At 39.9% G+C, this 16,911-nt stretch overlaps 1 protein-coding gene across 3 annotated transcripts in view; it reads right to left on the bottom strand.

Annotated features, from left to right (window-relative positions):
• The window catches only part of LOC122548398 (putative E3 ubiquitin-protein ligase HERC1), a 377,691-nt gene that overhangs the window by 193,688 nt on the left and 167,092 nt on the right, over positions 1-16,911 (bottom strand). For all 3 annotated transcript variants that reach the window (XM_043686981.2, XM_043687001.2, XM_043686991.2), the window contains exons 31-32: positions 4,171-4,326; positions 3,454-3,551 (exon numbers count right to left, since the gene is read on the bottom strand). In XM_043686981.2, the coding sequence (XP_043542916.2) occupies positions 3,454-3,551; positions 4,171-4,326 (254 nt within the window). The remainder of the gene's footprint in view (positions 1-3,453; positions 3,552-4,170; positions 4,327-16,911) is intronic.

Below are 16,911 nucleotides of genomic sequence, written 5' to 3'. Positions count from 1 at the left end.
TGATTTTATTACCATTTTTAACTAGTAATGAAAATGCCTTGAAGATATATTTTCATTCTTTTTTGTTGGGTGGGTGTATGATACAGTACCACCTGGTCATGTTGATATTTCTGGTTGATGTAAACTTTGACATAATAGCTTGTCACCGTTGCAGATCTAAGATGGTAGTGGACCACAGAGTAAATGTGGCACAAGCAACACATGATTACTTATTATGTGCTGTATGATAATAAGTTGTCTTATCAAATGTTTTCCACTAGTCAATAATTGTTGCCATTCACTTCAGTAAAGGCAAGATTTGCTTCAATTAAGGTTTTCATTCCTACCTTTGGTGAAAGAAATGTTACCAAATAAAGCACAGAGGAGACTGATGAATGTTTTCACTATGATGTTGATGTACACCATTGATTATGCCATTTTCAAAAATACAAAAATGAAAATCCAACCACTCAGCATATTAAGTATGACATTGAATTCAAATAGAATGTTTGTGTTCTTCCTTCATTGAGTGCTTTTAATACTTTGCATTTGGTTTCAAGTTTTTAAAAAGTTTTCTTTTTTGTCATGATCCGCCAAGATTTTAATCTATACTTTGTAAGGTGGATATATAAAGTGAAAATACACTAAATTTTGTGAATACCTAGACCCACTCCAATTTGTTTAGCACCTCTCCTATTGTTTGCGGTGACAGAACAAAACAAGTACTTCCCAATCTAAGTGATGCAGTATGACTAAGTAATACAAGCCACTTGCATTGTGAATGCTAGTTTTAATAGGGTTAGTGTCCTCTTCCCTGTGATATTGACGTCACCCATGCTCTTCTGAGCTAAGTTTATTCTTCTACAGTTTTACCAAAGCAAACACACTTATGTTTTGTTTTGGCAAAAATGCCAATATATGTACATGAATTTGGGGTGGAAGAAAACAGCAACATTTTGTGTTTTTTAAATTCATTTTTGTTTGCAACATTAAATACCGAAGATGTTGAAATATGCTGAGTGTTTCAGAAAGAAACTGGGGGAGGAACAAAGACGATTTGTTGACTCAGTAAGTCTTCCTTCCATCCTGATATTGGGATAGGAAGGTTCAAATTGCAAAGGTAAAGAGAAAAAGAGATTGAAATTTTATTGTGTGATCGAGGATGGCAGAATGTCGACTGGTATGGGGTTGAAATGTGGCAATACTGTAGAAGGTGTGTAATTTATTTATGAACTGGTATCAATTAATTGAAGTTGGATTTTGAACTTGTGGCATGTAGGTTTTGGTCTATGTGTATGAAGGGGTTCAATAAGCAACTTGTCAGCATTTCAGGAGACATCTCAATACTCTCTCATGATCCTCAAGGTCACAGATACAGACAGGGAGGCAGCGGCACAGGAGATATGTTGATGGCATAGTTACTGAGAACCTCAGGCTAGGTTCCTGGGGATACAGGTGAGAATTCTCCCATAAGAAATAGGCTCTTGAGCCTTCTCCGCCATTCAATAGGATCATGGATCATCTGGCATTCCTCACAACCACTTCCCTGCATTGTTCCCGTAATCTTTGACTCCCCTACTGATCAAGAATCTCTCTCAGTCTTAAACATACACAAAGACTCTGTCCCCACAGCTCTCTGTGGCAAGGATTTTCAAAGATTGTCAACCCTCAAAATAAATTTCCCACCTCCATCTTAAATTAGTGCCCCTTTAATGTGAAGCTGTGTCCTCTGGTTCCAGACTCTGCCATGAGGAGAAGCAACCTCTCAGCTGAAGCAACATCTTGTCAAGCTCCTTAAGAATTGTAGATGTTTCAATGAGATTATCGCTCATTCTTCTAAATTCCAGTGAGTAGAGTTCCAATCTGCTTAACCCTTGTTCACAAGACAATCCCTACATTCTGATGACCTTACCTGAAACAAGGGGACCACAACTGCTCACAGACAGACTTTGAACAGTTCTAGTAACTCAAAACCAGGCATCTCTGCAGTACTGTGCAACATCAGCAACAGTAGAATCACACTCCGATATAATCGGCATATTCACAACCTGACATACCCCCCATCCTGCCATTACCATCAAGCCAAGGGATAAACCCTAGTTTAACGAAAGGTGTAGGAGGGCATGCCAGGAGCAACACCAACCATTTCTAAAAATGACATATCAACTTGGTGAGGTTAGAAGACCACCTGCATGCCAACAGCACAAGGAGCAAATGACAGAGTTAAGCAATTCCCTAACTGACAGATCAGATCTGAGCTCTTCAGGCCTGCCACATCCATATAGTGGATAATTACTTCACTGGATGAGGAGGCTCAACAAGTAGTCTCATTCTCAATGATTTGAAGATCAGTGCATAAGTTAGGATTAAAGCATTCATAAGCCAAGTGAATGATCCATTTCGGCCATGTCCGGAAGTAAACAGCATCACAGAAGCCAGACTTCAACCAATTCAATGGACTCCATGTGATATCAAGAAACAATTGGAGGTAGTGCTTCCTGCAAAGGCTATAGGCCCTGAAAACATACCTGCAATAGTACTGAAGACTTGTGCTCCTGAACTTGCCACACCCCGGTCTAGCCATCCTTGTTCAGCTACAGCACAGGTATCTACCTGACAATGTGGAAAACAGCACTTACATCTTGTAAACAAGAACTAGGCCAACTCCAACATGGCCAGTTACCACATCATCAACTACTTTCGGTAAACGAAGAAATAATCAACAATGCTTTCAAGCAGCATTTGTTCAGTGATAGCCTGCTCACTGACACCAGTGGAGTCAATGGGAATCAGGGAGAAAACTCTGCTGGTTGAAGTCATATCTGGCACAAAGGAAGATGATTCTTTGTTGGAGGTCAGTCGTCTCTAAAAGGAGTTAGATATTTTTAATCAACCTGATCAGAAATGTTATTTCACATCTATGGAGGAGGTGGGACTTCAATCCAGGTCTTCTGGTCCAGAAATAGAGACATGTTGACTGTGCCACAGCTCCTAAAGTTAGTATCCTGAGCCCAACCATCTTCAGAAAGCTCATCAAATGACTTTCAATCCATCTTAAGTTCAGAAGTAGGCACGTTTGCCAATGATTGCACATATGTAGCACCATCCATGACTCCTCAGATATAGAAGCAGTCCATCTTCAAATGCAGCAAGACCTGGACAATATCCATTTCAGAAGGCAGCCGAGAGTCAACCACATTGCTATTCTTCTGGAGTTACATGCAGATCAGTACAGGAATATCAGCACCTTTTCTCACTTAAAGGATATGAGTGATCTAGAGGAGTTTCTTGATCATCAATAAATTTAAATCAAATTCAAATATCACCATCTCACCTAGGTCTCTGGATTCCTACTCCAATGTCAATATCATTTGGCCATCAAGTTGACATAAAAAATCTCTTATCCAGTCATACTGACTGTATACTTCCTAACATTTTCCTTTAATAATGGTTAAGTAAATAACTCAATCTTACCTCTTTAATTTGGTTCGGTTCAAAGCAGGCAGGCAGCAGTGACTCCAAAATGTGCAAGGCTAGCAGCTTGGTACGTAAATTGCGCACGAGTGGAAGACCTGGGGGAAATTGTTATTGAAATTGTTATTACCAGGTTGTAAATTCATGAAGCAAATCAAAACTAGTGAGAATAAAAGTACTGCTCCCAGAGCACAAAGATTTAGGTTGTATACTGAGCTAAATAAAAGCAAGCAAACAATTCACTATCACAGGATAAGAAAGCATTTAAAAATGCCAAAGGCTTTAAATAACAATTTTGCAGTTTTTTTATTTATTGATATTACTAATCCTGTTACAATTCACTATAATTCATTAAACTACAAAAACTTACAACTGTAAACATACATAGGTATACTGACCAAATCGACAGCCATACTGACCTATCAGTTGCCTATTTTACAATTATATGTGAACCATTCTTGAATTTACAAATTTTAATCATTTGGACCAATAGTTCATGTGACGCACAATATTAGCTGACTTTCTGGAACTAGTTACACTGTTATTACTTATTAACTTGACTTATAATGAAGAAAGCACTTTTCAGATTAATGATAAATGATATTAAAATTTTGATGAAAATTGTTGCACTAAAATGTTCTTACAATAATTCACTCAAACTTTTCAATTTTACTTATATGGTCATTGTTAGCTTAGATGTGTACTTCACTGTCTCACCTGTTTCATGCATCTGTGTAGCTATCAATAAGAGTGGATCAATCCATTTCACAGAAACAATGTTGTTCTGTACATTTTTGAAGGAGATAACACGACGCAAAAAAACAAGGAAGTCTCCCAACTGGGTTTCTACAATTCGTCTGCTTTTGCCATGATCTGTTTATAAAAGAGAAAAAAAACACATAAAACATCAACATAATTCTTAACAGATGATGATAAGTGGAGACATAGAGGCATTATTCACTTTGAGAGTTCTTTAGGTTCTGCAGTCTAGATTCAAACACAGCCAGATAAAGATGAAAGCTTACCTTCTGATTGCACTAAGAATCCAACAGAAAATAAATGAGCCTTGATCCCGTTCCTAATGGGCAAGGAAACAACCCAACACTGCTCTTAATTCAAAACTTAGAAAAGACCACAGGATGCATTGTATGAAATTTGTTTTTAAAATGATGCTGTAAGATGGAGCCACATATGGAAGTATAAAATTAAATGTTCTACTTTCTTCACCTTTATGACCACTAAGATCACAAAAAGAGTTCAACACATCAGGTCTTTCCTGTTTGTCATGTTTACTAGAGAGGTTATGTAGGATTATATAGGTTATGAAAGGCCCAGGAACAGATCATTTGCCAAAGCAGTCCATGCTTATCTTTGTGCTCCACTTCAGTCACCCCTTCCTCTTCATTCCTCAACTAAATCTATCATTGTAACCCTCTAGTCTTTGCTTCCTTGTATTCATGTCTAGCATCCTCTTAAACACAATTATACTATTTACTTTATCCACTCCCTGCAATATAGAGTTCAACATTCCTGTTACTCTAAGTCCCTTTCAGATTTGTATTGAGTACATCTAGTTAGTTTTACCTCTCTCACAAAATCAGCTCTCTGCGCCCATTCTATCAAAATGTGGATAGACGTTAGGTGATCCCTCAACTTTTCTTTTTCAAGAGATACACCCTACCAGTCAATTCTTTGCTATAGAGTCATTCATTTTTGGTCACAGTCTAGACCCAGAAGTAAAAGCCAGTTTAAAAAAAAATGAACTTCCTGGTTATGATAAACTGCCATTTTGAAGTATACAAGTTGAATCAGACCAGTATAGCTCACTGACTAGCTTATTGTTATTTTCCTGACTGTAACCTTTTTTTGTATTCTTCAGTGCTTTTTTTTGGTAAATGATTACCATAACCACATGCAGTACTTAGTGTGTTCTAAAGTTCAATGAAAGGTTAGCATAATTTCCTTACTTTTCAGTTTTCTCTCTAGAAATAAAAAAAAATTGTTTGCGGTCTTAACTGTAATACAACCTTTAGTATTTGATTATTTAGATTCCAGTGATTCTTTTTTCATCTGTCCCTCCTAATGTCTCTCATTCTATACAAGTGCCTTTCCTATTCTTCCTCCCAAACACATACTACTCCAAGAATCCGTGCTGAACTTCATTCATCAATACTTAACCCATCATACAAGTTCATTAATGTCTTGTAATGTGTGCATTCCTCCTCAGTATTGACTATTTCCTCATGCCCATCAAAACTGGTGCTATTTGTCAAGTTTGAAACAGGTGAAGTCATCATAGCTCTACTGGAATAGTCCAATAGGGCTCTCTCATTACAGAGACACAACTGATGGTGGTTCAACCTGAGGGTCCTCACACCTCAGGTGAGTGGAGAGATCATGATAGCCTCAGCAATAGAACACTAAAAATGATACAGCACATCTTGTCCATGCCAACCCAAGGACACTAGATGCTCTTTCTAATCCCATCTTCCTGAACATACCCCATAGCCCTACAGCTTACAGCACTCAAGGTGCAGATCCAGGTACTTTTTTGAAAGAGTTTAGGGTCTCTGCCTCCACTACCAACTCAAGCAGCGAAATCCTTACACCCACCACTTCTGCGTAAAAGTTTTCCTCACGTCCCCTCTAATCCTTCAGCCATTTAGCATGAATGCATGATCCCAGTTGTAACCTTTCTGCCAAGGGATACAGGTTCTTGTCTGTTCTCTTTCTATCCCTCACAATTTTGAAGACCGCAATTATGTTACTCCTCAGCCCTCTCTGTTTGAAGGGTAACAACCCCAACCTCTCCAATCTCTCCTTGTAGGTATGATTCTCCAGCCCTGGCAATATTTTAGAATTTGTTTTATACTGTCTCCAGAGAATATGACGACCAGAACTGTACACAATATACTGGTGGCCTTACCAGTTTCATCATGATGGATGCCAATGAAGGACAGCATTACATGCTTTCTTTACAACCTCATCCACCTGTACTGCTTCCATTCAGGACATGTGCAGTTGCACACAAAGATCTCTCATTTCATCAACCCCTCTTTTTATGTTCCCATTTATTGTGTATTCCCTTTTGCTGTTTGATCTTCCTCAATGTATTACCTCACATTTACCAGAGTTGATTACCATCTGTCATTTCCTGCCCACTTAATCTATATCATTTTGAAGCTTACAGCTATCCACCACGCAGCCAATTTTTGTGTTGCTTGCAAATTTCAGCAATTGTGTTCGCCACATTCAAGAGCAAATCATTAATGTAGAAAACAAACAGCAGGGGTCCAAACACCAAACCCTACAGAACACCACCTGAAACAGCGTTTCATACACAAAGGCATCCATTGATCATTACCCTTTGTTTCCTTTTCTAAGCCAACTTTGAACCAATTCGACACATAACTTGGTATCCCACGGGCTTTTACTTTTTGATCAGTCTGCAATTTGTCTCTTTGTCGAATGCCCTATTAAAACAGTGCAATGGATATTGTCTGCATCAATCCTTATCGATTCTAATTGTCAATTCCTCAAGCCATTCAACCAAATTTCCACCTCATAAAGCCATGCTGACTAGTCCATATCCTTCTAAGTGACAGTTCATCCAATCTCATAGGATGGATTCTAACTTCAGTGGTGGGCAAATCGTAAGATTAACTAGCCTATATCTGTTTATCGTTTCCTTGATACCCTTTTTAAACATCTGAACCACATTCTCAGTATTCCAGCACCTCACCTGTGTCTGATGAAGTTTGAAAAATAACCTGCTAAAATCTGCTATTTCCTCCCTGATAACTTTCAAAATCCTAGGGAACAAGTCCTGGCAACTTATTCAATTTCAAGGATTGTGACTCCTCTTATACTTGCTCTCTCGTCATGAATTTTTTGTCCTATATTTCACACTGTTCCTCTTGGATTACTACATCTTTATCATCCCTTTCTTTGATGAAAAGAGGTGAAAAAATTCTTCTGACATTCTCTGCATCTTCACACAAGTTCCTTACTTCATCTCTGATAGGTCCCACTTCTTCCTTAACTATCCTTTTGCTCTTCATATTCTGGTAAAACATCTTTGAGTTTTCCTTTATCTCACTCATCAATATTATTTCATGCCCTCTCTTTGGTTTGGTTTCTTTTTTTTAAAACTGAATCCCAGTGCTTTCTATATTGTCTAGGCTATCTGCAATATTGAGTTTTTGTGACTATAAGCTTTCTTTTTCTGTTTAATCATCCCCTGTATTTTTCTAGGCAACCATGGGCATTGAGGTTTGGCAGTACCATTCTTATGTCTGGAGGGCTCATGTCTGCTTTTAGTGGCTCATATTGGTTTTCCACTGATTTATCGTTTAGCAGTCCACCTCAAGTCAAATCACTTTACAGTTTTGTAAAAATTTGCCTTCCCCTAGTTTAAAACTTTTATTCCAGATTCAGCTCTGTCCTTTTCTGCAATAACACTAACTCTAACTGAATTGTGGTCACTATGCCCTGATATGGCCACCTACTGTCACTTCACCCACTTGTCCATTTTCATTTCCTAAAACTCAATTCAGAATGGTATCTCCTCTTGTTGGACTCATCACATATTGTTTAAATTAATTCCTGGACACAGTACCCAAAATTTTCACCCTCAATACTCCTTATATTTGTTTGAAATCTGGTTGAGATTGGGATAGTTAAAAGTCTCGTATTATGAAATTTGTCTACATATATGTTGTTCTGTCTCCCTCTCCCTATTTGGGGGTTTAAGGTATTCTCCTAGTGATGTGACTGCCCCTTTTTAAATTCCTAAACTCAACCCATAAAGCCTCATTTATTAACCTGTTTAGTATATCACCCCTTCTCCCAACTGTAATTGATTCTTTAAATCAGTACTGCTATCCACTACCTTTGTCACCAACTCTATTCTGCCTGAAAACTCTATATCCAGGGATATCAACCTTGAGAGTGTGGTGCAAGAAAAGCACAGGTCAGGCAGCATCCAAGGACTGGGAGAATCGACATTTCGGGCATAAGTTTTTGTTTATCAGGAGTGAGAATCTGCCAATTTTGCCCTTCCTTTAGCCATGTGTTGATCTTTGCCCTTGTTCAGCTGCCTTGTTTGTAATACTCATTGCATTGAAATGTAAACAATTCAATCCCATCAATTTCTTTTGCTGGACACTTTCTAATTCTACTTCTTTATCTTTCCAAATCACTGACTACATCATTAACTAATGTTCTACATCCTGTGTTCTGATCTGAATTGTACCGGTCTAAGATTAAACTTTGGTTCCCATCCCCCTGCCATTCTAGTTTAAAACAATAATGCTGCTGTGGGAACTGAATGCACTCTTTGGCATCATTCTGCATTACAAATCAGCCAGCCAGCCAACTGAGCTAACCAACCTCATTTAGAAAAAGTGTTTTGATTCCAAAGTACAAACTGTCAATGTGGTTCTAACACTCTTCCTTGCAGATCATCATTGTCTACTCTGTTACTTTGAATTTGACCCATTTTCTTCGACTGCTTCCGGTCTTCCATTTTTCACTGTAATACTGGAAGCAATTTAACTTCACAGTGTAAAGTGCATAGATCATTCAGTTTTCATTTTAAAAATTGTTATTCCAAGTCGAAAGATGACCATCAGACCATTATTAATTGTCGGAAAAACCACTTTGGTTTTCCCTTTAGGGAAGGAAATCTGCCATCCTAACCTGGCCTGGCCTACATGTGACTCCAAAGCATCAGCAATGTGTTTGACTCTCAACTGTCCTCTCAAATGGCCTAACAAGCTACTCATTCCTTCCAAATAACAAAAACTCCTGAAAAAAGGAATAAAACCAATGAAGCACCTGGCATCAACCTAGGCCAGGTTGATCAACCAAAAACGAGGACAACAAACAAAACATGTCAATCCTAAAAAGGCTACCCAGTTAACACCTGCAGGCAAGAAACAAGATTGGGAGCACCATCTCAAAAGCGCTGCGCTTTTCCAGCAACACATTTTTCAGCTCTGATCTCCACCATCTGCAGTCCTCACTTTCTCCCAGAACCTTCTCAAAGACGAGTCAAGCAACAGCCTGACATAGTTATACCCATGGAATAATATGTTACATACCATCATACCAGACAACATCATCACCTTCCCTGGGCATGTCCTGCATGTGACAAAGAGGACAGCAAAGCTGGCACAGTAAAATACAGTCTGGTGGGAATTGCCCTGGCATTCTGTTCTGGAAAAGGGATTTTCATGTCCATCAAGTTTGACTCAGCTCTGACTGGGTCTGAGACAGGTGTAATCAACATGAGGGAAATACATTTGTGAGCTCATCCTGATCCATCTGTCTACCAGAAACATGTGTCCATCACAGTGTTAGTAAGAGTGACCATGCACAGTCATGGAGTCACATATATAGCACGGAACCAGACCCTTTGGTCCAACTCATCCATGTCAACCAGATATCCTAAATTAATCTAGCTCCATTTGCCAGCATTTGGCCCATATTCCTCTAAATCCTTCCCCTATTCATATACCCATCCAGATGCCTTTTAAATGTTGTAATTGTATGAGCCTCCACCACTTCCTCTCGCAGCTCATTCCATACATGTACCACCCTCTGCATGAAAATGTTACCCCTGAGGTGCCTTTTTAACGTTTCCCCTTTGCCCCTAAACCTATGCTCTCTAGTTTTGGACACCCCCATCCCAGGAAAAAGACCTTGTCTATTTACACTATCCATGCCCCACATGATTTTATAAACCTATATAAGGTCACCTTCAGGGAAAATAGCCCCAGCCTATTCAGCCTCTCCCTATAGCTCAAACCCCAGCAACATCCTTGCAAATCTTTTTTGAATCCTTTCATATTTGACAACATCCTTCCTGTGGCAGGGAGACCAGAACTGCACACAGAATTTCAATAGTGGCCTAACCAATGTCCTGTGCATCCGCAACACGATCTCCAAACTCCCATACTCAATGCACTGACCAATAATGGTAAGCATACCAAACACCTTCTTCACTATCCTACCTACCTGTGGCTCCACTTTCAAGGAACTATGAACCTGGTTCCTTGTCTCCAAGGCCTCTTTGTTAAGCAGCACTCCCCAGGACCTTACCACTGATGGTATAAGTCCTGCTCTAACTTGCCTTTCCAAAATGCAGCACCTCACATTTATCTCAATAAAACTCCATCTGCGACTCCTTGGCCCATTGGCCCGCCTGATCAAGATCCCATTCTATTCTGACGTCCTCGTGGAAGCAAAGTCGTGTCTTCACACTAAGCATCCCCCCCCATCATACTGTGAGACACTACAATTGCACTAAATAGAATAGACTTCAAACAGATCTAACAACTCAATACTGGGCATCCATGACGTATTGTGAGCCATTAGCAGAAGCAAAATTGTATGCAATCACATTCTGCAACATGGAAAATCCCCATTCTATTATTACCATTCAGTGAAGGGACTAACTTCTGGTTCAAAGAAGAGCGTAGGAGGGCAGAAGCAGCATCAGGAGTTCCTAAAAATGAGGGAACTTGGTGAAGCGACAACACAACCTGCGCACCAGACAACAAAAGCAGCAAGCACTTGACAAGGCTAAGTGATTCCACAAGCAACAGATCAGATGTCAGCTGCTTCAGTGATCTCCTTTCCTAAGATCAGAAGTGAAGATGTTCATTGATGATTGCCTAGGTCTTGCTGCATTTGTGCAAAGTTCAGGTTTGTGTTGTTAGAAGGTAAACAATATCTGCTCGACCTAAATGCCAGGGAGTTGTCAGTTCTGACAAGGGTTGGCCCTTGATTTTCAATGGTATTACCATTATTGAATTCTCATTATCAACTGACCAGAAACTAAAACGGACTAGCCATACAAATAGTGCTAGGCAAAAGTGAAGACTGCAGATGCTGGAAATCAGAGTCTAGATTAGAGTGGTGCTGGAAAAGCACAGCAGGTCAGGCAGCTTCCAAGGAGCAGGAAAATCAATGTTTTGGGCAAAAGGCCTTCATCAGGAAGGTACATTAGTGGTGGAACAAGTGAATTTTTGTAGATATGGTGCCAATTAAGCAGGCTGCTTCATCATTCCTGATGAAGGGCTTTTGCATGAAACATCGATTTTCCTGCTCCTCGGATGTTGCTTGTCCTGCTGTGCTTTTCCAGCACCACTCTAATCTAGATATAAACAGTGCTGCCAGAAGGTCAGTTCAGGGTTGAGAATCTGGCGATGAATAACTTCCTGATTCCCCAAATTATGTCCGTCTCCAAGGCACAATTCAAGAGAGTGATGGAATACTCCCCATGTGCAGCTCCAACAACATTCAAGAAGCTTGACACCAAAGCAGCCTGCTTAATTGGCACCGCATGTACAAAAATTCACTTCTTCCACCACTGATGTACATTAGCAGCAGTATGGACAATCTTCAAAATGCAAGCAGAAATTAGCGAGGCTCCCTAGATCGCATGTCCCAAACGCAAGACCACTACCACTAGAAGGGCAGCAGATACACAAGAACACAAATCATCTGCAAGGTCCCCTTCAAGTCGCTCACCATCTGGCTTGGAAATATGTCACCTTTTCTTTTCTGTCAGTATTCCAAATCCTAGAACCATTTCCCTAACAGCATTTAACTTCACACTTTGGACTGCGGTAGTTGAGGAAAGCAGTTTCCACACACCTTCTGAAAGGCAATTAGGAATGAGCAATAAATGCTGGTCCAGACAGCGAAGCCCACATCCCATACAGGTCATTCTATATAACGTGCTTTTCGTTAACGCAAATTAACTCTAATGCGATTGAAGAATTGGGGACATTGTTTCTAAAGCACAGATTTTTAAAGTGCATCGGCTGTAACACACTTACATTGCCAACACTTAGGCACAGCTCCTAAAGCATGATTTTTCTACATGTGGAGTTCTACATAAGAACGCAACCATTGCTTTACAGAAGAACTACCTGCACATGAAGAATAAAAAAATGATTTTATGAAGCATATACAGATCACTATTTTGATTAATAAATATGGACAAAACCTTTTGTAACACTTGCAAAACTGACACAATAGCTCTTAACCACTTCCGCTGTGGTGATTGGAACTAGGTCAGCCAGTTGGATATCACAGAATATTAGTTCACTGATTGGTCCAATCAGGGAGTCCTAGCTGACATATAACAGGAATGTCTCTCCCTCCAACTCTATTTTGATTTAGTCCCTACCCTCCCCCTCATTTTTTGATCACACAGCACTGCCCTTTGATGTGAAGGGCAGTGTTTGTCACTGGCCACTTGGGTGTTTTCCTATCTTCCTGGTGGTGGAAACTGAATAAAGATTCGTGCACTATGTGTCTTTCACTGTGTCTCACACCTGCGCGCACACACCATGGATGCTGGGGATAAAATAAGCACTACCGCACTTAGGTGGTAGTGTGGGGGTTAAATTTAAAAAGAAAAAAAAAGACAAAAAAAAACAGGAATGTCTCTCCCTCCAACTCTATTTTGATTTAGTCCCTACCCTCCCCCTCACTGTTTTGATCACACAGCACTGCCCTTTGAGGTGAAGGGCAGTGTTTGTCACTGGCCACCCGGGTGTTTTCCTATCTTCCTGGTGGTGGAATTTGAATAAAGATTCATGCACTTTGTGTCTTACACTTTGTCTCACACCTGCACACACACACCATGGGTGCTGGGGGAAAAAAATAAGCACTACCGCACTTAGGTGGTAGTGTGGGGGAAAAAAAAGAAAAAAAAAAGAAAAAGAAAAAAAAACAGGAATGTCATGGACACGCCTTGGCGTGCCCATTTGCCACCGGGCGGTGAGGATCCCCAGTGGAGGGCTCTCTACGCGGGAGTCCTCCCCCTTTCTCTCGGGGATCTGGTGTGGAGGGTGTTGCATGCAGCAGTCCCCTGCAACCGCAGGTTGCGGTGGTTCACGGACTCCCAGCCCAACTGCTTGTCCTGTGGCGCTGTGGAGTCCGTGGACCATGTGTATATTGGGTGTGGGCGTTTGCACTCCCTTTTTGATTTCCTGAAAAACCTCCTCCTCTGCTTTTGGTTGCACTTCAGTCCCACGCTCCTGATCTTTGGGCACCCGGTACGGAGGAAGGAGGGCAGGTCTGAAGACCTCCTCGTGGGTCTGCTCCTGGGCCTGGCCAAACTGGCCATCAACAGGTCCAGGCAGCGGGCCGTGGAGGGGGTAGTTAGGGCCGACTGCCTGCCCCTCTTCCGCGGTTATGTTAGAGCCCGGGTATCCTTGGAGAAGGAGCACACGGTGTCGACCAACACCCTGGAGTTGTTCAGGGAGAGGTGGGCGCCGCAGGGAGTGGAGTGCATCATTTCTCCCTCCAACTCTATTTTAATTTAGTCCCTACCCTCCCCCTCACTGTTTTGATCACACAGCACTGCCCTTTGAGGTGAAGAGCAGTGTTTGTCACTGGCCACCCGGGTGTTTTCCTATCTTCCTGGTGGTGGAATTTGAATAAAAATTCGTGCACTTTGTGTCTTTCACGGTGTCTCACACCTGCACACATGCACCATGGTGCTGAGGCAAAAATAAGCACTACCGCACTTAGGTGGTAGTGTGGGGGTTAAAAAAGAAAAGAAAAAGAAAAAAAGGAAAAAAAATAAAGAGGAAAAAAAAATAAACAGGAGTGTTCCAACTCTATTTTGATTTAGTCCCTACCCTCCCCTTCACTGTTTAGAAAAAAAAAAGAAGAAAAGAAGAAAAAAAAACAGGAATGACATGGATTCGGCTCACTCAAGAAGCTGGTTCTGAGCCAGGTGGGTCAGTGCATATACCATGCACGCATAAAACGGGTGACTTGGGGACAGGATTTCGTGGAGTTATTACACAAGTCTTAGGAGTTGACCAAGATTTCAAAACTTCACTCATATTACTTTCTCATGCACAATTTCCTATAATTATTTAGTTTGCATTTACTTTGACATTTTTGAACAGACTCACACAGCATAAAATTTTAATTTATTCAGATAAGATTACATACTCTGGGTGTGGATCTAATTTCATTTTGTGAATTCCAATATCCCATAGATTCAGCATGTTTGTTAAACTTTGAATAATTATGAAAGTAGTCATTTAACTTATTTCCACTGTATTGGTACACAAGTTTTTTTGTTGGGGACCATGCACCTAGTTCTTTGATCAGAAATTAGTGGTTTAAGCCTCAGTCAACAGCTGCGCCACATGAGTGTCAATATTGTGAACAATAAATGAAAAAGAAAGACCATGCATAGAAAAAAAATCAAAACAAACAAAGCAAAGCTAAGAATTGCAGCTGCTGAAAATCTGAAACAGAAACAGAAATTGCTGGAGAAACTCAGCAGGTCTTTCAGCAACTGTGGAGAAAAAGCAGTTAACGTTTCATGTCCAGTGACCCTTCCTTGAAACCAGGGTTACTAGTTTCAAAAGGTTAACTCTGTTTTCTCTCCACAGAAGCTGGTACATCTGCTTAGTTCCTTGAGCAGTTTCTGTTTTGTTTTAAAACTAAGCAACCTGTTTATTCATATATTATTGACCATCACACATTAAAACCGTATAAAATTAATATGTCAATGAAAGGTATAATATTTGCACAGTAGCTATGTTTGCTTATGTATAATTTTCACCACATGACTTAGTTGAAAGCCTCCAACTCTATATATTGGGCTCCATTCCTTCAGTGTATTTTTCTTTCCCGGAATCTCACATGCAGAGATCCAAGTAAAACAACCTGAACAGGGAGGTGATTCTTTAAGTGTCAGCATTGGCCCAAAAGAGATAGTGTCCTCTATGATTCTATGGCAGATTACACTGCCATAGAACACTGAGAAATATATTTAACTAATACAGATTCTTTTCTGGATAAAAGCCACTCTGCTTTTCCCTTGATCTGTTTGCCAAAGCACCTTGAAGTGAACATCAAATATCATACTTAATTACATAATAAAATAAGAACTAAGAGCTGGAATAATCAACTCTACTTGTTTAATCAGACAGTCTGAGCCAACTTTAGATCTTAAAGAGTTAAGTAGTGATGCAAATCCAGAAATGGCTTCTTTATCCTTTTTAGCTTTGTGGAAGACAAGGTGGTTTATTTGCTGAAATTATTGAAATAGTACTAGGTGCATAAGGTTCACGGGTTCTTGGACACCTGCAAGAACTTTCTTGCTGGGTTGGGGCGAAAGGAATTTAGGAAAGTGAGCTAAAACTTCTCCATGTATCCGGCCATACTACATGTGGACTTAAGAGCTGTCTCATTTTGCATCTCCTCTTCCCAATTCATCAATTTTACCCAGGAGGTAAGATCAGAGCGCATATCCGATAATGCAGCACTCTATCAACACTTAGCTGTAGTCAGTGCCTAACACATCACTGAGTCCAAGATTGAAGCTTGAATCCATGAAGTTCTGAATAAAAATTCTCAATGACACCATCAGCACATGAAAAGACGAAATATATGTTAATGATGTAGATGGAGAGCAGTCATCTAAATAAACTTTTCTGTTCACAATGGGAAGAAAACTTGCTGAGGCACAATCCATAAAAAAGTTGTATTTAGAAAATTTGGGAATGAACAAGATTGCTTGACTGCAAATTTCTTTTAAAGGGACATATTCTTAGATGATTTATCAATGTGGTCATAATACAGTATGCATCTTTAAACAAATTATAACTACTCAGTCAAAATAAAACATTACCTTATAAGTGAATTTAATTAAACAGGTGCTTTATTTCATTTTAAAATTCAAGTAAGGAAATTATAAACAGCTTGAAGATTCCTTTGATGCTGATATGCCATATTTCACTTGATGTAGCATAACGGTAGTCTGCCACTCTGATACTACAAATAAACTAGCACCTTTAAATCAGTGTGCGGCATTCATAGTGTTACTAGAACAGAACCGGTTTGCATGAAGTGTCTGTTAACAGATCATTTTTAGAAACCAGATTAATAGCACTGAAAAAGGTAAAAGTAGACATAACTGCAAGATAGATATATTGTCCTTTAAGGTATTTGGGCAAAGTAAAACCAAAGAACAGTTACACCACAAAAAGAGATCTGTTGAACCCATATCAACTCTATGCAAGAGCAATACATTTCCCTGTCCTTTCCCCAATGCCCTGCAGACCCTTTTTTTTTCTTTCCACTGCTTACCAAATATAGGGAATTCTGGAAGACCAAAATCATTGCATATACTCTCTCTATAACTTTTAAAAACATAGGATGCAACCTTCAGAGCAAGTGGTTTGGCAACTTCTAATCCAATTACCTTTTATAGGACCATTTCCTTATGACTACTAATTTAAGTTCCTCATTTTCATTGAACCTATCCTTCCCCACCAAGTCTGCACAAATTTTTGATTCCTCCTTTAACAAAGAGGAGGAATAGTACAGACAGTCCCTAAGTTGCAAACTGTTTCAGTTCTAGACTTAGTTTACAAATTGGAACACAATAGGGGACAATATAAAATAGCC

This window comes from Chiloscyllium plagiosum, unplaced genomic scaffold (assembly GCF_037043375.1).
Source record: "Chiloscyllium plagiosum isolate Xiang-an unplaced genomic scaffold, Cpla_swu_hap1 HiC_scaffold_1, whole genome shotgun sequence".
NCBI classification, from domain to species: Eukaryota; Metazoa; Chordata; class Chondrichthyes; order Orectolobiformes; family Hemiscylliidae; genus Chiloscyllium; species Chiloscyllium plagiosum.
The sequence above is the reverse complement of the archived record's forward strand: the minus strand, read 5'-3'. Positions and strand labels throughout refer to the sequence as shown.